This window comes from Gopherus evgoodei, chromosome 19 (genome assembly GCF_007399415.2).
Source record: "Gopherus evgoodei ecotype Sinaloan lineage chromosome 19, rGopEvg1_v1.p, whole genome shotgun sequence".
Lineage (NCBI taxonomy): Eukaryota > Metazoa > Chordata > Testudines > Testudinidae > Gopherus > Gopherus evgoodei.
In genome coordinates, this window is record NC_044340.1 from 17923802 (window position 1) to 17945300 (window position 21499).

Genomic DNA, 21499 nt, shown 5'->3' on the forward strand with positions numbered 1-21499 from the left:
TCTGCTCCAAATACTGTTTAGAGGATTTTCCCCTTTTATGATGTAAATATGTATATTTTTTCCCCAAAGCTGTTGATTGGGACCTTGTCACTTAACACTGTTTCTAGAGAACAGGAATGTACCTTCCTGATAATATGTCAGCCAGATGGATTGCTGGGCTGATGTGGTTATCTCTGAATTTGTTTCAGGCACTGAACAAATTTTATTTAGAACAAACAATGGATTCAGTATCATCAGTGACAATAAGGTCATAAGACGGTAAGGGATCTCGTAAGGAGAGCAGTGGGGTATTACAACATGAGGAAATGAAAAGATATTTAAAGAAACACAATCGCTTCTCGTGAAATTCAGATGAAACGATCAAAAGATAATGTGACAGCATTTTAATGTCTGACTATATTGACTTCTATTTGACCTTTAGACAAATAATGCTCTTTTGGATGTAACGGGCAAAACACCTGCTGTGCTTCAGTCTTTAGTCACCTGGGTAAATCTGCAGGGTTAGTCCTTTTCATTCCTCTGCGTAGCTGCGAAGATGAGTAGGTTTGTAAAACTTAACATACAAGAATCTCGGATGCAGAAACTCAGTTACTTAATGTACGGAGAGCAAGATCCTTAGCTGGGGTAAATTGATGCAGCTGTGCTGATGCCAAAAGAGCGATGTTAACTTACACCAGCTGGGGATGTGCTCTAATGTAAGCTGTAAAACTGTTTTGGGGCATCCGTTTCAGCCCTATAATTGAGGGGAAGGATCATCTTCCAAGATTTATACTTTCTGCTGCTTATATCAGTTGTATATTCTTGGCTGCCTGTTGTGTTGTATGGTACTAGTCAAGCAAAGGAGCTAGTGACCTTATTTGACTTTAAGCCCCTGTGCTATTCAGTGTGCCTCGTGTATGAGAGGATATATGCTCTACATGAGATCAAAGCCATTTGCTTAGTGCTGAAATCTGTTTCTTGAAATTCTTTTGGGAAAAAGCTGACGGACTCATTGATGATATATATCGAAAGGGTTTGGTTAGGTATTGGCTGCAAAATGTTATGCAGAAGACATGACGACCAGAAATTTTAGCTGGTTTGAGATGAGTCTAGCACAGAGAGATTTGAGGTGGTCCCAAGAAGCTGAAATGAATGGGAGTGGTGCCTTAGGATTCCAAATAAGGCTGCATCCTGGTGATCACTTCAGAGTCTATCAGTATCCGCCACTGGTGGTTGCTTGAGATATGAAGCAGTCTGTCCCTGTACCCACACAAATATGTGGCTTCTTGGTGAGCTAGCTTTCACTGATCCGTAGAGTGCAGGGATGAGCTCAGCAGGGGTCCATGAAGCAGGCAGCTATACAGGCAGTATAGCAAAGCCAGCGGCAAAGGAGTCTGACTGGGAAATGGAACCGGCATTCCTAAACGTGTTTATTAAAATAGCCAGTTTTGGAGCTTGGGAACATAAAGAAAAAATCCTGGGGCAGATCCTCAAGTAGAGAAGCCCATGGGGTTTCTCTAACTCCACATTTTTGTCTTTCCTTTGCTGTTTTGTGGATCTATATTTTCATTTCAGGGGCCTCTCTGTAGCAAAGGAAAACACTGCTGAAGCGGAATTGTCAATTTCTCTTCTCATCCTCTGGCAGGCAGTCTGTGCTGGGAATGGTAAGGCTGTGTAATCAGCATTAATCAATGTTAATGTACTGCTAATATGGAACTGACTACATCTGAAATTATTATTTTCAATTAACATCACTCCCCAGAGCGCTTGGGTCTAGACCTTGCAGCACACCACAGATTTACAGGTCAAATGCAACTGCTGCAGGCACAGAGCTAGCAGTAAGTACAATTGTGGCTCTGGGTTCCCTAGGCAATGAAATTATTATCCATTTTAATGGATGGCTTAAAGCTACTGCAGAGGCTGAAGTGAGCTCCTGTTCTGGGGACATCATTTGGTCTGGGGTTCATGTCTTCCTAGATTAGTACCTATACGTCAGGAGCTAATTCTTCACTTTTTGCTGGAATTTCTAGCTCTCGTTAGCTGATGTCGGGAGTGGTGCATAGCAAGGAGGGCTTGCAACCAGCCCCTTCTAGTGCACCTCAATAAACAGAGCCAGTGCAGAACAGCAAGTAGAAGTTATTTGCTGTTTATCTTCTTGAGTATTGTGAGGTCTGAAGTAAATGTGAGCCTTAGTGATCTTTTCCAGTGTGTTTTTGATCCATTCCGGCCTAACTTTTAAAACAGAGAACCGGCTGCCTAGCTGGTGTAAATCAACATAGCTCTGTTGATTTTGTGTAGCTACTTAAATTAAAATTACAAGGAGTCTGGTGGCACCTTAAAGACTAACAGATTCATTTGGGCATAAGCCTTTGTGGATAAAAAACCTCACTTCAGATGCATGGAGTGAAAATTACAGATGCAGGCATCATATACTAACACATGAAGAGAAGGGAGTTACCAGTGTTGACCGCTTTCGAGGTAACTCCCTTCTCTTCATGTGTCAGTATATAATGCCTGCATCTGTAATTTTCACTCCATGCATCTGAAGTGAAGTTTTTTATCCACGAAAGTTTATGCCTAAAAAAATCTCATAGTCTTTAAGGTGCCACTGGACTCCTTGTATTTTGTGTGGATACAGACTAACATGGCTACCCCCGATACTAAAGTTAAAATTGTGGCTCATTGCATCTGAGTGCGGATGATTTTGGCTTGCATTCTGCCCATTCTCCTAATTTTGTAGCTTTTATTCCATTTTATTATATGGTATGAAGGACCCATTGAGAGAGACAAACAGATGGTTTGGCACTTTCGTATCTGTTCTTGTAAAATGGGAAGCCAGAGGGCGTATGATAGTGCGAACAACATTTTGTTCTGTGCAGGTACCATGAGTGGTAGCAAAATATTAGTGGTGAGATTCCATGTACAATTTCCCTGTGGAATAGTATTAAACTCATGGGAAGAGCCGTATTTTTTTGTTTATGCTCTTTTTGGAAACGGAGGTCCTTTTTCTTAAACCAGTTACAGCAATGCAAGGCTGAATGCCATAGACAGGCGCCACTGTGGCATGATAAAGCACACCTGGTTAGGACCCAGAGAATCCGTATTCACTGGCACAGCATACTGGGTGTGTAACAGGACTCTCAATCCTGTAATTCTAGAGGGGTTGTAGGTGGGCAGAAAGGGAATAGCAAGGTAAGGGATGGTATACCAAATGGCACAAAAGGAAAATATTGAACATTTTGAAACCTTGGGGCCAAAATGTGCATAGATTTACACCCTATGTGACCCAGCTAATGTCCGAGTGGTTGAACTGGTGCAAATGACAGCAGATTTTGAATATTGCCTGAATATGCTAAGGGACCAGCTGCTCTGTCCATTTTGGAGAGTCTGAGTAATGGATAGAGGGCAGTACTCTAGCCTCGTCTTTCCCTGAAATTATATCATGTGAAATGAACAGTCCTCTATGCCAGTTACATAGAGTAAGGGCCCTTAAGTGAATGAAATAAAGATAATAAAATACATTTGAATGATTTTCTACAGGTTCTGATTTAATTGCTGTAGAGGGATTTCATGACACATGATGTACGACACAGACCTTTTCTTTTTCAGAGGAGAATCAGCGATTGTTGTTAACTCACCCTGATGTGAATGTGCAGCTTCCCATGATGCTCTCATCTGACGTACCTGAGATCCAGATGCAGAGTTTGGCATTGCTGTCTCTGTACTCTCAGACCGAGAATGGAAGAAGGCTGCTGGTCAGGCACCAGAACCTAACCAAGTACTGTATTCTGCTAGAATCCATAAACAGTTGTACTTGCAGTCCGCAGCTGAAAGATAACATACAGCAAGGAACTCACACTTAGCCTTGTCACTCAGGAAGTTGAAATTTATGGCCCAAATCAACTAGATTAGAATTTTTGGATTCCTGGACAATATTTCCAACACCATTATCTCCAGGTCATCCAAACCCATAGTGGGAGCACGTCAGTATCCACATCTAATCTAAGGGAAAATGAAGTCCATCCCAGAGGTCGACAACCTTCAACAGGTGGCCCATCAGGGTAATCCACTGGCAGGCCGCGAGACATTTTGTTTATGTTGACCATCCGCAGGCAGGGCCCCCGCAGCTCCCAGTGGCTGCAGTTCACCGTTCTCAGCCAGTGGGAGCTGGGTGAAACGGCACGGGATGCAGGGATGTTCTGACTGCTGCTTCCCACAGCTCCCATTGGCTGGGAATGGCGAACCGCGGCCACTGGGAGCTGCAGGGGGCTGTGCCTGTGGATGGTCAACATAAACAAAATGTCTCGTGGCCCACCAGCGGTTTACCCTGATGGGCTGCATGTCAAAGGTTGCCAACCCCTGGTCCAGGCAAAAAAGTGTCCAGAAGCTAAATTCTCCTCTTGAGTGGACCTTCTGTGGCTCCCTCCAGTGGCAGAGCTAATGGGTGAGTGACTCTCCCCACTCTTCCCACTGGCAGACTTTGTGGTGTCTTTTCAAGTCAACAGGTATAATTAAAGTGGCACCACTGATGACCCATCTCTGCCCCACGACTCTACCACTGCTCGAAATCTGGCTCTGCTACTGGCTCCCATGGTCATATTTAATACTAACTGGAAAGAGTGCCAAATAGGCAGTAAAGGCTGCAGTGATGGAGAGAATTTTGGTCCGAAAATAGGGAATGTCTTCTGTAGCTCTGGCTTGTGACATTAACAGCACAGAAGATCTCATGAATTTGAACCTAGCCCAGGTGAATGGTGGCTAAAAGTCAGTTCCCTCTGATGACTATTTCATGACTACCAAATGAATATCTTCCCACTTCCTGCGTTCTTGTTCATATGACAGCAATCACCAACACAAGTGGCAATAATTGGCACAACTGATGTCTGTCTAAACATTTGAGGCCAGAGACTGACTGGGCCAGGGATGCTTAACTCCACTGTTCCCTAAAGGTGTCTCCAGATCAGGGGTGAGGCACAGTGACAGGGAGGCTTGGACTCCAGCTGTCTACCCATCTTAGGTATTTATGTGGTCTCCATCGCCACCTCACAATCTTTAATGCATTTATACTCACTGTACCGCTGTGAGGCAATTGCCCCTGTTACAGGTAAGGAACTGAGGCACAGAGAGACCAAGTGACGTACCTGAGGTCACCCAGGAAGTCTGTGGTTGAGCAGGAGCTTTAAACCCAGATCTCTTGAGTCCTAGTGCCCACTGGCTAATGACCTAACCATAGAAGGCTTCAGGCACCTGTCACCAATACTTCACAACTAACACCAAAAAAATTCTTGAATCCCCCCAAGTCATGCCTGATTTCTTGTCACCAGAACTATCCCTGGACAGTTTCTTAAGTGACAGGCCCAGCTGAGCAAAAACACTAAAACAAAGAGAGCTGCAGTGGTCAGAGGAGTACCATGAAACATGCTTCAACTTAGGATAGTTAGGAGTGTGCGGAAAGACATCCTAACTTTCTGCAGCACGTGGCAGATTGCACCTTCAAGCATGTTTTCAAAGCTGAATAGAAAAGGGCTTATTACTGGAAAAGTTTAGATAACCTCAGGGCACCTCTCAAATAACTTTACTTAGTAACATTTCCTTAGGTGATAGTCAAATATGTGCACTCTGTCTCTTCATCAAGAGCTTATTCAGTTATCTTTGAATGTGTTGAGTTTCAAGCTGAGTCTGTCATCATCCAATAACTGAAATTTATGATTATTCAGAGGATTGCAATGACTCACTGAATGGAGAAAGAAACCACAGTCAATTATCTCTGTTACTGTACCATTATCTACTGCTACAGTTAAACAGAGAGTAAATTTTAATGGGCTGGTTTAAATGAAATAGTTGGAAATAATTGATGAACAGAAAAGATTAAACAGATATACATACTTTAGTAAAGTATGTACAACATTAATCCAGAGACATTTTTAATCAAAAGGAAGGTTAAAGAGATGAGCCATGTCTGAAGGAAAGTTTGGATGCTTTTATTATTAATAATGTCAGTTAATTTTGCCATGATCTAAAATATCATGACAGCTCCTTGTGTCTACTTCTGAAGAGTCTGGGCATGATTGTCAGAAAAGAGTTAGGTGTGCAAAATGCACGTGTGCAGCTGATTCTCATAGGTGTTCTGTAGCCACAACTGAGAGCTGTGGGTGCATGGATCACGGCTCACTGGTAGGTTTAAACCCATGTAAATGGTGGCTTCTCTATCACTTTAAGTCTTCAAATCATGATTTGAGGACTTCCGTAACTCAGCCAGAGGTTAGGGGTCTGTTACAGGACTGGATGGGTGAAGTTCTGTGGCCTGCAATGTGGAGGAGGTCAGACTAGATGATCATGATGGTCCTTCTGACTTTAAGGTCTATGAATCTAAATGACTAAGCTTTAATCTCTCTCAAAGTCAGAGAATTAGGCTCCTAAATTGGTTAAGTGCTTTTGAAAACTTTACACCAGATTCTCAGCTGTGTAAATGAGCTTGGCTTCCTGTTTAAAACCAACTGAGGATTTGGCCTAAATCCCACTAGAAGTCTATGGGACTTGGGCTCCTAAATCAGTTAGGTGCTCTTGCAAATGTTACCCTGGTACATATCTGACATGAGCATTATTAACTTTCTTACAGGTGGCTACAGATGCTGATTGCATTCGTCAGTGTTATGGATGACAGGGCTAGCTGTGCCATGAACCTGCTATCTAACCTAATCAAGGAGGAAAAGTAACTAGTACTTCTTAAACTATTCACTTTTTTAGAATTGTGAGGTCATTTGATTAGCCCCAGAATACACAACGTTAAGTCAGAAAAAAACAACTTGCGGAGCTGCATACAGAATACACTTTTCATGTGTCTGATAGGCCAAAGAACCATTTCATGCTTGTACTATTAAATAAGAGTCTTGGCAAAAATGGAAGGATTTTTTCATCTTGCACTTTTTACAGGAGAGTAACCTGAGGTTTTTCACTCTCACCAGTGTCACTCCATGAGATTTGCACAAGTGTATTTGAGGGCAGACTTAACTCTTACATAGTAAGGCAGTTTTAATGCAAAATTAAAACAGGATATTGGGAAAACCAAGGATGTTTGTTTTTGTGTAAAATTGCATTTATATTGTTGTTTTGAATCCTCTCCAGTTGGGATAAGAATTGAGCCAGCTTTTGGTTGCTACAAGGTGCATTTTTCTGTGTTCATTTTGTCTAGATCCACAACCGGCTGATGAATATTGTTTTGCCAACAGGTTCAAAATCCAGTGTCGTATCAAACTTTCTACAAGTGTTTTGCCTCTATTTGCACAGTTGTTGGTAAGAAAGAGCCTAGTTTTTTATATTTTTCATGAAAAGTGCTGTTTGCATAATTTCTGCTCTATCAGTTCCTTTTAGCTTTGGGGCTGATTGTTCACAGCTGGAATTTGCATGATTCTTTAGTCCTAGAAATGTAAGAATTGCCATGCTGAATCATCTCTGGATCTTTCCAGTCCAGTAGCTGCAAGAAATCCCACAACTGCTTACTGCACGGCAACCTGCCCCTAGGGAAAGTTTCCTCCCCAGTATTTAGAAGTTGGTTTATGCTCTGAAGCAAGAAAGCAACTTTACAAAACTCCTGAGATGAAATTCTGGCTCTAATGAAGCTAGTAGCAAAACTTCCATTGACCTCAGTGGAGCCAAGATTTCACCCTGTGTGAGGGTTCTTTTCCCCAGTCCTTTTTGTGACTTTGGATACACTTGTCACTAACTAGTTTACTCTGTCCCAGATTGAAATGTCTCATTGACTGATTTTATTCTACTTGTTTCCAGTTTAAGGAGATATGGATCTGAAGACAACTTTAGGTCACAAATTAAATGGGTTTGGTGGTTTGATTTTTTTTCTTTAGCCATAGTTTATTCACATTTGAAATCCATAGTCCTTTAATAGGTCTCTGTTGGAATAGCATGAGGTGCTTCAGGTTAGGCATGGGTTGCACTAGACAAAAATGGATATAATGAGAAGGAAAAACTCCTCTCTCTACTGTTTGCAATGAGTGACAAGAAAATGGGATTCACCTGTTTTTGTTTTCCCTTTGAAAATGTGTTAACATTGTTAACTGTCACTACCCCTGGGTCTGTCATGCTGTTTGGGCACAACCTGATGGGACAGGGAGTTGTATCATTTTGAGGTCAGGAGGCAGAGACACAATTGTTAGTTCCCTTTTGGTGTAAATTTTCGAAACAGTGTGCAAGGATTTAGCTCTGTGGCTTCAATCAAGGTAATTTGCTAAGTATGATGCACCTCTGTGATTTATATGAGAGGAGTAATTACAGAGTTTCTGTTTCCACAGCTAAATCAGCGGGAATAACAATGACAAAGGAGTATTCTGCATTTTATTATTGTTTTATCACTGTTGTCCTGAATATTCTTTCTCTCTACTCTTGTTTTTAAAGAAAACCGTCAAACAGGTGAACCAGCCAGCCCTCACCCAGTGCATTGGCATCATGGGGGATCTGTGTGCTGATGTAGTCATCCGACTACAGATGGCTGAAAACCAGGAATGCTGGCAGGCCTGTTTAAAGCTTGTGGTAATTAACTTAATGAATACTACTAGTTCCACAGTGTTTCCTCCAGAGATCTCAGAGCATCTGACAATCATGGATGTGAGGTGTGCTGAGGACATATGTGTTTTTGAACTTGTTCGTTTTGAATTGGATGCTGAATAGTCTGTTCTTCTCTTTGTAGGATGAGTGTTGCTCTACTGGCAACTCAGCAGGATACCAGGAATGTTTATTCACAGTGCTGGGCCTGATGATGAACTTATCCCTGGAATCAAATTTGGTCATTCAGGTATGGCATGCAAGGTTTATTGATGTTCTGAAGAAGCTTCCTGATTGCTTTTACTGCTTTCCTGGAGCCTTAGAGTTTCAGAAACAGTTGCAGCGCCTTTCTCTCTCATTACTGTATATAGACCTTATCCAATGCCCACTGAAGTTAATAGGGGTCTTTGCAGTCTCAGAGCATTTAAATAGACTAGGAGGCTGGAAAGAGGAGAACTACTATGGACAACCTACTGGTGGATATTGAGAACCTCTCAGTCTGCATTTGGAAGGAAAGTTTAATTGCACTGTTATGGATCAGGAATATCTGTTTCAAATGGCTGTTGCACTGCAGGCATGGAAGTGAACTTGGGGGCTCAAGAGTTAGCACTCGGGCAGTTAGCATTCTGTTCTCAAAGCTCTTCACTCTAATAATTTTACAGAGGGAAAAAGGGGACAACATGATGAGAACTCGGGGATCCGTTTTTATTACCTTCTTTTTTAACATAAACATTTAATGTAAAGTTCCTCTCTACAGCCTGACCAGTGGAAATCTGAATGACGCACATTCATTCCTCTCCACCAAGTTGTATTCTATTTTGCGATCTCAACTATATTGCCTGAGTGCAAGTTTGAGGCATGATCCAAAGCTCATTGAAGCCAAAACTAATGCCCTAAGGATTGAGGGGGAGATTTTCAACTGCACAGATAACAATTAGGCACCTAACTGCCATTTGTGTCTATGGAAATCTCCCTTGAAAGCTTCCCTGCCATGTGATTGCCTTCTTAATGCCATTTCTAAGGAAAGCTTGATTGTGACCCTTTAGACCTGAATTTCTAATACTGCTTATTGTTTCAGGAGCATGCTGTGGATGTTAGCAGGAGATGTTTGTTTCTGCTTGGCAGTAAAGATGGAAAGATTGTGACAGTAAGTGGATACCTATGAGCTAAGGGAAGATTGTGTAACCAACCCTGCACTAAATTCACAGCTTCAGGCCCTGAATTTACAACTGAATTCTTTAAGCCAAGCTGTTGCACCCATGTGGATTTAGCTTTGTGGCTCCAGTCAAGGTAATCTGCACAATCAGGATCAAGGGCATAATGATCCTAAAGCCTGCCTGTCTTTCTGTCTTTCTTTCTTGAATGTGCTATTGATGTAGAACACAAATGGAACATCGTTCTCTGCCTTGCTCTGTTTTGGACATTTATTTTGATGTAAAAGGCTCTCTGTGTTCTGTGAATAGAATAGCTTTTCAGGGAAGTTTTTTTACAATATATTATCAACAGGATGGTTTTAGCTGTTAAAATTCTTCCAGAGATAGGCAAAGAAATGAATCCAGAAGCAAAGAACCAACTGCAGACTTGGTGTCTTCTGTTTCAGCTGTTGTGCTTGAATCATTCCCAGAGTATTGTACCCCTATCCATACATGTGTAACTCCCTGTCAGGGAGTCCCTCCCACTCTGAACTTTAGGATACAGATGTGGGGACCTGCATGAAGACCCCCTAAGCTTATTTCTACCAGCTTAGGCTAAAAACTCCCCAAGGCACAAATTCTTTCTTATACCTTGGATTAAGTAATGCTGTCACCATCAAGTGATTTAAACAAACATTTAGGGAGGGCCACTTGGAGCCCTACCTTCCCCAAATATCCCCCCAAGCTCCTACGCTCCTTTTCCTGGGCAGGTTTGAGAATAATCCCCCTCACCAATTGGTACAAGTGAACACAGACCCAAACCCTTGGATCTTAAAACAATGAAAAATCAATCAGGTTCTTAAAAGAAGAATTTTAATTAAAAAAAGGTAAAGGAATCACCTCTGTAAAATCGGGATGGTAAATACTTTACAGAATAACAAAAGAATCAAGAATATAGATGATCTTCCCTCTAGGCAAAACCTTAAAATACAAAACCCGGGATAAACTTCCCTCCTCCTACAAAAGAAATCACAAGCCAAAATAAAAGTAAGTTAATGCATTTCTTTGCTAGTACTTACTAATACTAATGGAGTTGGATTGTTTGCTTTCTTGATCTGTTTCCTGCAAGCACCCAGAAAAGACAGACAAAGAACAGACAAAACAAAGCTTTTTCCCCCTCCCCAGATTTGAAAGTATCTTGTCCCCTTATTGGTCCTTTTGGTCAGGTGCCAGTTAGGTTACCTGAACTTCTTAACCCTTTACAGGTAAAAGGTGCCTCTGGCCAGGAGGGATGTTATAATACTGTATACAGAAAGGTTGTTACCCTTCCCTTTATATTTATGACACTCCCATTAATGCCAGCTCTTCCAAGGCAAGCTGGTGGCGCTTATGTGGTGTCAGCAGGGCATCATCTTTCCCCTGACTGAACTCATACGGGCCATGCTGATCTACTTTACTTACCACTACTCTGAAACAGTGATAGCTCTCCTGAGCTGCTTTTAACTGGGATCTCTTCCCATAGTCCAAGCTGCCAGGAGTTGTGCTGAAGCTTGGAATCGCCTCTCCCTAGGCTGAGCCATTAGGAGCTTTGCTGAGTTGTGTCTAAAATGAGCAACATGTTAAAGCTATTGTTCTATAATAACATTTCCTTAAGGATATATATTTTTCTTGCCCCTTTAATTACTACTTTGGCCTTACCCAGCCACCTACACAAACGAAGGACTTATTCGGACGCCTAATAAAAGAGAACAGAGCAGAAAGATTTAATCGCTTAGGAGAAAAGTCATTACCTTTTCATTTTTTTATTTTTATTCAGAGAGCCATTGGGGTTTTAAGTCACATCTTGCCAGTGAGCTTGATGGCAATAGAAGAGGCAGTGGCAGGAGGTGTGGTGAAGAGAATGCTTAGATTCTTGAAGGTAATTTACTTAACTGATTCCACTTCATAGGACTCCCGCAGAGTCAGCGTTTTCCCCTGGGTCTGCAGAAGTCCTACTCTATGATATTTATTACCTGTTCTTCTTTTCTCTGTTTGGTGAACCCCTCCTGTAAAAATGTACAGTAGACACAGAGGACTCTTACAGGACTGACTGAAAACAAGGCATTGCTTTTTATAGATATTACATCTGCTATAAATCAGATGGGCTTATATCACTTAACTGAACATTCAGAAAAGTGTCCTTATCCAATGCCCAAAAGCTTAAAAGGTGAAATAAATTATTTGAAAGTCTGTCAAGCCACTAACCAGTCTCCCTTCAAATCCTTTCTTAAGACTCGCTGCTGTGGTGATGCCGGCAGAATGCTGCCAACTGAGAAGGTTTAGGCAGGGATTGTGATCACTCCTGCTGAACAGACAGAGTGTACACACAGCTAGTATATGCAAAAGCATACACCAGGGACAGGCAACCTATGGCACACGTGCCAAAGGCAGCACGCGAGCTGATTTTCAGTGGCACTCACACTGCCCGGGTCCTAGCCACTGGTCCAGGGGGCTCTGCATTTTAATTTAATTTTAAATGAAGCTTCTTAAACATTTTTAAAACCTTATTTACTTTACATACAACAATAGTTTAGTTATATATTATAGACTTATAGAAAGAGACCTTCTAAAAATGTTTAAATGTGTTACTGGCACGCGAAACCTTAAATTAGAGTGAATGAATGAAGACTTGGCACAGCACTTCGGAAAGGTTGCCGACCCCTGGCATACACACATGCTGCCTTCTTCCTTGCCCATGTTTCACCCGTCTGTTGTTTCTTGTCTTTAACTAAGATCCCAATTCTGTAACTGTCCTTGTGGGGCAGACTCCTGTGCTCAGATGTAGCCCAACTTCAGTCGATGGGGCTCTCAGCAAACACAGGAGTCCACTGTTGCAGATCCAGTTGGATCCTAATATAGGGAGCTTGGTTCAGAGCCCATGGAAGTAAACAGGAACTTTTCCTTTGACTCTTAAATGAACGGTGAAACAAGCCAGGGGGCCGTGATTTTAATATGTCTGTTTAGCATCCAGTAGATCAGAGCCCTGGCCTGGTTGGGGCTCTTGGCATTACTGTAATACAATAATAAGTGGCATGGAAAAGTACAAAGCCAGGTCCAGCTTTTGTAACCAGCATGGTAACGAAGGAGTTAATTCCCAATTTTGAAATGAATCCGATATCAGAGCCATGGCTTTGCAGTCATACCTGTGTGTTCTATGCAGGGAGAAGATGGCTTTTGCCACTTTAGCTTCTATATTCTTAGATATCACTTAATTTGCCTCATGTGTGTGTACTCAAAGCTCTTAATTTTAAATGTCACTTGCAAAACAAACCAAAACAAAAAATATCCAGTGGCTGGTAACTCAATGGCAGATGCACTAGCTTTTCATCTCTGAAGTGATTTAAGATTGCAGGGTCCACAGAGCAGAGAGAACAAATGAGTTTCATACATGGAAGTATAAAGAAAGACCTTTGCAGGGTAGTAAATCTAGCCCTTTGATGGATTTATTCCCTTATCAGCTATTCATTTATGACAATGCCCCTTTAATATAAATTTGCATAGCAGATTTATTCCTGGGGGTGTACATAGTCCTATTAAAGGTCAGATGATTAGAGCATGAGGGTTTGAGTCACTGAAAATCTGTGTCTGTGCATAGTTATGAGGTGGTGGGTTTAAAAGAGATGGAGATTAGAAATATTAGCATCTCCTAAAAGGATCTGGATTTGATACTTATGCCTAGGCATAAAGCATCCATAAACAACCCTCCAGTACTTGAGATGTTCTCTCTGTTCTTGCAAAAGTTGTGATGTGTGAACTGTAAATTATATATGTTTTTTTTTAAATCCTAATTAAAATCCAGGCTGGTGGACCGACCACATCCTGTTATGCTATAAAGACCCTTGCTGTCTGTACTCAAAGCAACAGCCAGGCTCGAGAGGAGGTGGTGAAGTCAGATAAAAGTAAGTGACAACTTTATTAGCCAGAGATTGAATGCAGAGGTTTATCCCAGGGCTCCCATCACAGAAACGCCCTTCCTCTAAAATGGAGCTGAGCATTAATTCCATTAAACTCCCATATTGATGCCACCATGTTTGCAGAAAAATGTACCATTTCACCTCCTGGCTTAGCGCTTCATTATCTTTCCAGCCATGTGCAAGTGGAAATGTGCGCAGCAGACAATGAACGTGGGATATGGAGGCTGCAGTTAGCTGAGTAAAATGGCTCGATCTGCAGATCCCCAGACTGGGAGAAATACATGGAACAACATTTCACTGGAATGAATCCAGTCAGTAGTTTACTAGAAAAGGCTAAAGAAATAGGTTCATATTTCCCAGTGTGGGCAGCTGAAGAGTGACTTAAACTATATTTAGGCATCTGAAAAAGTGGCCTAACTTTTAGAAGTGGCATGCAGCTCCAGCTCCCTTGGACTGCAAATTTGTAAGATTGGCCTAAGTAAAATAACAGGGGGTGGAGGCAGTGTCATCAGCAAACTTTTCCATTATATTAGTGCCTTTAGGTCTTTCTGAGTGATCAGCACTCGAGTCTGTAGTTGTGATCATGTGCAGTAACATTGTTCAGAACATGTGAATAACTAGCTTTAGTCCATTCCACTCTGCAGGACCTTAGAATGCTTGTGTTGTACCTAGATGGCTGAACCTGGCAACCACCTTTTGGATCACCTGGTCCAATGGCCTGTGTCATTTATTGGATTCTCTGTGGAAATCTGCCTCTACTGTTTCTGAAAGTTGCTATTGAGGTAGTTGAGATTCTCTTTCTGAGCAGCGAATTCCAATCTCAGATATGCCTCACTGCACTGAGAAAGATGCACTTTCCTCTTCTTGGGCCCTACCACCTCACTCTGATCTCAGCTAATAAGGATTATCCCTCTCCTTCCTATCAAACTAACTCTCATGTCTTTTATAGTATTTTCATCCTGCTCCCTCTATCTATATATGTTAAACTTGCCTCAGTTTCCTTTGTATCATCATAATAATAATAACTAGCTGCATGAAACACTCTTCACTCTCAGATTTCAAGGCACTGTGCACAGGTGTAGTCAGGTGTTATTATCCACCATTTATAGATAGAGAAACTAAGCTGAGAGAGGTCAAGAGACTTGCCCAAGGTCACCCACCTAGTCAATGGGAGAAATGAAAATAGAGTCTAGATCTTCTAACTTACAGGCCATTGTCTTATCCACTAGCCTCAGCAGTCTGGAAGCAAAAGACCTGCTTCTGCTGTTCTATGTCTGGTAACTTCAGATGCAGAGCTGGGTAAAAGTTTGTCCCACAGGGCTGAGTGCTTTGGGGTTTCCTCTAGCAACTCCAGAGACCTCAGTCCTAGTTGCATGACTAACCAACTCTTTGTCAAGGACAGGCTGAATGCAGATCACGTTGATAAAAGTAAAAGATCATTTAATTCCAAACTCTATGCTTCTCTTTCCCTTTTGTTTGATTAGATAATGGGATACAGTGTGGTGCCCTATTAATGTGAGAAGATGAGATGACAAGGAAATAGCATAACGAAGCTGGAGTTTTTTGCAAGTTCATTCTTGCAGGGGGGTCAGAACAGATCTCTAGGTTTTTAGATCTTTATTTCTCACTAGCCAATTATAAAGAAATGTTTGAGAGAGTTCCTTCCTGGTAGCATCAAGGGAAAGATTTCACAGTCAAGAGGAACTTAAACCTAAGGACTCTGGCCCATTAAAAGCCACTTGGAGCACCTTCTCTCCTTTGTACTCCTCACGTAAGTGCTGTTAATTGATGTGGTGTATGGAGAGAAGCTTCTTTTCTTCGTGTTACTAATAATGCTACAGTGTGATGCTTTCCAACCAAGCTCTGAATGTTCATCTTATGCTAAGTCACATTATCCTGTCAGCTCAGTTCAGCCGCCCAGATATTGTTTTGCCACCGGGAGCCCTTTTAGGTCAAGCTGTAGTTCTCTGACATTAAACTGCATTCCAGTCAGGCCAGCAAGTTCAGCTTCTGAAATGGATCATTGTTGGTGCCCCTGCTGCTGTCTGGAGCAGCCCAGCTTCTCGGGAGCTATTGTCACAGCAGAACCAAAGAGAAAGCATGATGTGATTAGGAAGAACAGAAGGGGCAATGTAAGGAAATCAGAGCAGATTTGTGTAGCCCATGGGGAATCTTCAGTATGAGAAGGACATCATTTTCGTATGTTTTGTTTTTTTAAAGCAGCCTCTCCGAATGCTGTGTTGATCCTGCAGCCCTAGGAGATGCTGGTGCTCTTCGCCCCACAGCTCTTTATGGAGAGGATGGGCCAGATACTCTGCTCGTGCACACTGGCATCGTCCACACTGGCATCGCTCCACACTGGCATCGCTCCATTGCTGGGGCTGGGCTGATTTAGGCCACCTGAGGATCTGGCTCTATGCATTGTGCTTTTTTTGTTTTTTTGGTGGTAGTCTTAGTGCAGTGGCTTTCCATCTTAGCATGGCTGTAGGTGCATAGACGACTGCCAGGTGGGGGCTTGGAGTTTGAATTTCAGATTCAGTGCAGAACTCCATGGCCAGCAGGAGCTCAGCAAAGAAAGGATGTTCAGGGGAGAGGGAAAAAGAGCTGCTTGTGCAGCTGTCAGACCCCCTCTGATGGCACTCAGAATGGTATTAATTCTCTGCATGGGAACCGCATCTGGCCCTCAGCTGGAGAAGATGCAGTTCAGTCCCTCCTTTTCCATTTGCCACTGAGCCATGATGGGAGACTAGATTGTTTCCTCAGGGGCTGGTGTCGGTGATGCTCAGTGAAATGGGCACAAGCGACTTGGTAGACCTTCTCCCGGATACCAAGATTCTGTGCTTGGCTATCCACTCCACAGAACAAGCAGCCTGCAACCCCTCCCCAAACTGGGTCTTGGGGCAAGGAGCAGCCCACTGTGATGGGAGCATGCAGCATGACAATGCCCCTGTTTGTGTTGAGCTCTTCTTTTCTTTTTCATTTTCTTCTCTGTCCAGTTCCCAGAGCTGACTAGTTATTACTGCCACTACTCCATTCTGCTGTCCATTTTCAAAGAGCTATTTCTGCGGGTGTATCTGGGGCCTGGCCCGCTGCTGGACTTACCACAGCCCTACCAAGTTGTTCCTTTCTCTTCTCCCAGAGTTTGATGTGTTGCTGAAGCTCTTGGCCTCAGAGAACGAGATGGTGGTGGGGAACGCTGCTTTTTGCCTCAGCAAATGCTTCGAAGTACCTGGAGCTGCTTCGTCCCTGCTGAATTCCAACATTGTGATGATCTTATTAAAACATGCAGGTGGTGAAGCCAAGAAAACCTCAGTGCAAGAGAATGCAGCAGTTGCTCTAGGAAAGCTCTGCACTGCCGAGCCAAGGTATTATGGGGCAGATTGTGATCCTTGGGCACCATCCAGGCTGTGATATCTTCCTAAAAAAATATATGTATATATATATATAAAGGCACCAGGCTTGAAAAACGTACCAGGCACCTACTAGCTAGAGAGCTAACTCTACCACCATCTTGACAGGGAGTAGAGAGCCCTCACCCTGTTTCCTGGCTGTAGGGACAAAGGGGGCATGCTGTCAGTTTCATATTCTGTTTGCTTGTAGCCTGGTGGGCAGCAGCGTCAGCACAGACTCATTCCTCTGCTGTGGGAGCTTCTGGAGCATCACCAGAAACATGTCAGCTTCACTCGACTGCAGCAGATTCACAGCCACTGGCCAGTATAGCTGACCAGGAACTTTCCATAGGGATGATTGTCTAATGGAAAACTTACTTTCTATAAAATCAAAATTTGTCTGCCAGAATATTTCAGTGTTGTTGGAAAACTGTTCCCAGCTCCCTTGCACCTCTGCGGTCCCACCTCCCTGGCTCTGGAGCAGCCCACCAGATGGACTGCCCCAGAGCCAGAGCTTCCTGCTTTCCAGCTCCTCAGCAGCCCAGATGCCCTGGAGCCTTGACTCCCCATTGGGTGGGTTTCCAGGGCCATCTCAGAATATTTAGAAAAGGTCAAAACCAAGTGTTATATGAGCATAAGTGAGTAAGAAAGCATCCCAGGCTTAATCTGGGGTTGTGTGATAGTTGTCCATCTTGTGTATATAAGAGTTCCAGCCAAACCCATCTAGCTGTAGTCAGTATCACAGTGCATGTATTCCCTTTGCTTTGCTGCCTGGAGTGTCTTAGCAGGCAGTGTCAACTGTCCACGTTGTCTTGCTGTCTGAATGGGTCTGTGCATATTGATGAAGCCAGAAGACACTGGATATCTGTGTTGTTCACTGTTGGTTTGCTTGGATAGCTTTCTGGGAATCGTTTTACGCTGCTCTATAATGTTGCTTCTGTTGAAAGAACAGAAGAGGAAGGAACGATACAACAAGTCGTTGTGATCAGAGAAATTACCTGAGAGCAAAACAAGAGTGTAAATGTCTGGAAAGAATGTCTGCAGAGAGACTGAGAGGGCCTAGCAGACTGCACATTACTGCAGTCCAGTCACAGGAGCTGAGCACGGACATACTAATATACCTGCTGAGCTACTGAATAAAGATCAGGGGATAAGGTTTCGGTTTCCTGGTTGATGAGTACTTCACTCTTGCCGATTAGAGTGATGTTCCCAAATTGGTATCTTTCAGCAGAGAAAATGTAACGCAAACCCTGGATCAGAAGCTGCTAGAGAGTAAAAGGGAGAGACCTCACTCTACTACTTCTACTGATCTTAGATATCTGCTGTAATAGATTAAAACCCACTGTACTGCTTGGACATTTCTATAAAGTATCTCTGTGTGGTTAATGTTATTTTATTTTCTCCTGCTGTGTGGGGAACAGTAATATATAAGCATTGTCTGTCTTGCTTTCCTCTTATGGGGAATCTATTGGCTATGGCATTAACGTTTCCTGACAGCTTGTGCATAGGATGTAATAGAGCAATGGAAGTTTAGATTTCTTGCATTGTCAGTCATATGCCATCCTTGCCAACATCTGATCCTTGCTTTCTTTTGTGGTTGTTGCAGGCATATTCTTCAACTGCGGGAGCTCAATGGAATGGCAATCCTTAACTCGTCTATGAAATATGTGCAAGGTCTTTGAATTCCCCAAATGTTTTTGGATATAGGTTGTTAATACTACAGTATTCCGTTTGCTGTTGCTCATTCCTTCTCTAATAAAAATTGTTCAAAGAGATTAGACAGCCTTTCAATCCTTTATCAAACTGCAGCTCCCATGTCCAGGGGAATTAAAGTCAGTTCCTTGGCACCATAACACCTCTCAGACCAGATCAGACCTCTGGGCCATCTAATCCAGTTTCCAGGCTCTGACAGCGGCCAGCACCGGAAGATGCGAGAGTCCCCATAATGACAATTATGGAATAACCTGCCTTTGTTCCTTGCCCCTGTCAGTCAGTGATTGGCTTAAGTCCTGAAGCCTGAGGGTTTATATAACTCGTTTCAAATGTATTGAACATAATGGTGGATGTTCTTGCTACCCACATGAATGTCATCCTTTTTTTAAAAAATTCTGCCAAGCTCTGTGTCAATGATATTGTGGCAATGAAGTTCAGAGGCTAATTATCAGCTGGTATCAGAAGTATCCATGTATTTCCATATATCAGTGTTTATGCTTCCTGCCTTTCAGATTCATCACTTCCATTTGTTCGTGTCTTCTGAGAGTGAATAAATAGGATCACCCAATTTACCTTCACTAATAGTCATTATTTTATTTACCTCTGTCACATCCCCTCCTATTCATCTCTATAAACTCAACAGTCCCAATCCTCTGTATAATCAAACTGGATATTTAAAATATAATGATTATAAAATATAGAATAAAATATAATGATGCAAATAGTATGTCCTCCTTTTTTGTCTGTTTCCTGGAGTGGTTGGCCTTGAATTAGTGGTTATTCAGAACTCTGTCTGGCAAACTATCCTGTAATAAATTGTTCTTATCTCTTCAAAGCTAAATCAAACCATAACTAACCATCTGAAGGCCTCACTGAGCGAGAAGCCAGTGCAACTAGACACTGTTCTGGAGAGGCAGAACAAACCACATAACCGAGAGGTTAGGCTAAAGAGATGATAAGATCTGAAATAATCCCTGAGTTCTTTATTGCTGAAGTAGATTGGCAGCTTTAAAGAATCAGAAAGATAGGATCAAGATGAGGCAATGGGAATATCCACTAATGGTCAGTGAATTGGAAAAGGCAGGTTGGCTTAGCATTCAGGATGTGGAAAACCCATCCAATGCAGAGGCCATATGGCACTGATCCCTGACTTAAGAGCAGCAATAGTAGTCACTGTTAAGAGGCACCCCGTTATATACATACACATATCTCAAAATCTCCGGTAAGAGTCTGCAGAATCCAAACTAAGCAAGGACAGAATTTGTGCAGTAAATTCAGTATCTTTGCTAGGTGTTTAGCTTTCAGCTTGCAATACAGAGAATATATAATGTGTATGTATATTAAAGCAGCAAGCACATAGGACAGTCTTGTTTGATTTTGTAATAGACTCTTCCCTTCTCCCTCCGTGATGCTTGTAGATGGCTATTATGTATGTAATCTCTTCCCCTAAGAGTAGTGGCTGTCAAATTATGTATCATTATCTTCTCTTTGGAGTAGCAGCTGAGTTCACTAATCTTTCTTATTTCAGGGGAAGGAAATGCTGCTGCACCTGGGTTTTTTTTCCTCTCTCTTTGGATATTGTATATGTAGTAATCTGAAGTGCTGGGATGGTCTCATTCTTAATCCCCCTACCCTTAAAATACAGGGATTGACTTGCAGATTGCTTGGGAAATCAACTGTACAAACATGTAATGTTATTATTCAGTGTCTGATTCAATTCTTGAAGAGCTGTCCCCTCTTTCAATTTGCCAAAGGCAATGCTTAAAAATGAGATTGGTATGCAAAGACAGCTGTCAGCTAGCAGGTGTGTTAAAAGCTGAGTAATGAATGCACAAAGTGAGCTTCCTAAAACTTTAGGCTGGGATTTTCAAAGGCGCCCCAAAAGTTAAGTAGGTGCCCAAAAAGGAGTTACTGTTATGGGATACTTAGTGTGGTTTATTTTCAGTAGCATTATAAGACAGATCTCATGACCTTTTAATATTGCCTCGCCATCACCAGTATGGATAGAGGATTATGTTCTCACCAATGTAGAAACATTCACACACTTGGGCAGCACCATCTGCCAGGACGGTGGAACAAGCCAGAACATCCAGAACAAAATCAGTAAAGCCAGGAACACCTTCAGGAGCCTACATACAGTCTGGAAATCATCAAAATACAGCACCAAAACCAGACTCAAGATTTATCAGAGCTGCGGACTTTCAACACTACTTTATAGTGCAGAATGCTGGGGAATGAGAAAGTATGACATGTCCAAACTGTCTTCATTCCGTACAACCTGCCTCGGAAAAATCCTCCATATCTTTTGGCCCAGAACAATCTAAAACCAAGATCTATTGACACAGTGCAGCCAAGGGGAGCTGAGCACCATCATTGCCAGGAGGCATTGGAGAGGGATCGGTCGTGTGATTCCATCACTAGAGTAGCAATAAGATGAACACTTGAAGGCAAGTGAAAATGTGGCCACCTGAAAACAGCATGGCAAAGAGCTATGGAAGCTGAGCTGAAAATCCTGGGTCACAGCTGGAGAACCATTGAAAGATTTGCCAGAAACAGACAAGAATGGAGGAGCTTCATCACTTCCCTAAACGCCAGAGGCATAATAGGAACATGATGATGATAATGCTACTTAGATTATCAGAAAGAGGTGTTCTGCCCAACAGACCTGTCGCCATCTCTGCCAGCATGAAGTGAGGAGTCACAGCCCCCACTTGGCCACTTCTGCTGATCAACCAAGTCATGAGCATCCTCAGAGGCTCCCTGTCAGATATGCTGG

At 42.6% G+C, this 21499-nt stretch overlaps 1 protein-coding gene across 8 annotated transcripts in view; it reads left to right on the forward strand.

Moving 5' to 3' along the window:
* Nucleotides 1–19339, forward strand: part of TTC12 (tetratricopeptide repeat domain 12) — a 39971-nt gene extending 20632 nt beyond the window's left edge. For 3 of the 8 annotated variants that reach the window (XM_030538429.1, XM_030538428.1, XM_030538432.1), the window contains 12 exons: nucleotides 189–258; nucleotides 1555–1643; nucleotides 3589–3757; nucleotides 6599–6691; nucleotides 7209–7272; nucleotides 8389–8523; nucleotides 8681–8785; nucleotides 9614–9682; nucleotides 11485–11586; nucleotides 13507–13606; nucleotides 16761–16986; nucleotides 18617–19336. In XM_030538429.1, the coding sequence (XP_030394289.1) occupies nucleotides 189–258; nucleotides 1555–1643; nucleotides 3589–3757; nucleotides 6599–6691; nucleotides 7209–7272; nucleotides 8389–8523; nucleotides 8681–8785; nucleotides 9614–9682; nucleotides 11485–11586; nucleotides 13507–13606; nucleotides 16761–16986; nucleotides 18617–18692 (1298 nt within the window). In that variant the 3' untranslated portion in view covers nucleotides 18693–19336. The other 5 variants (XM_030538430.1, XM_030538431.1, XM_030538434.1 and 2 more) reach the window with 5 other exon arrangements.
* Nucleotides 19340–21499: the final 2160 nt, after the last annotated feature.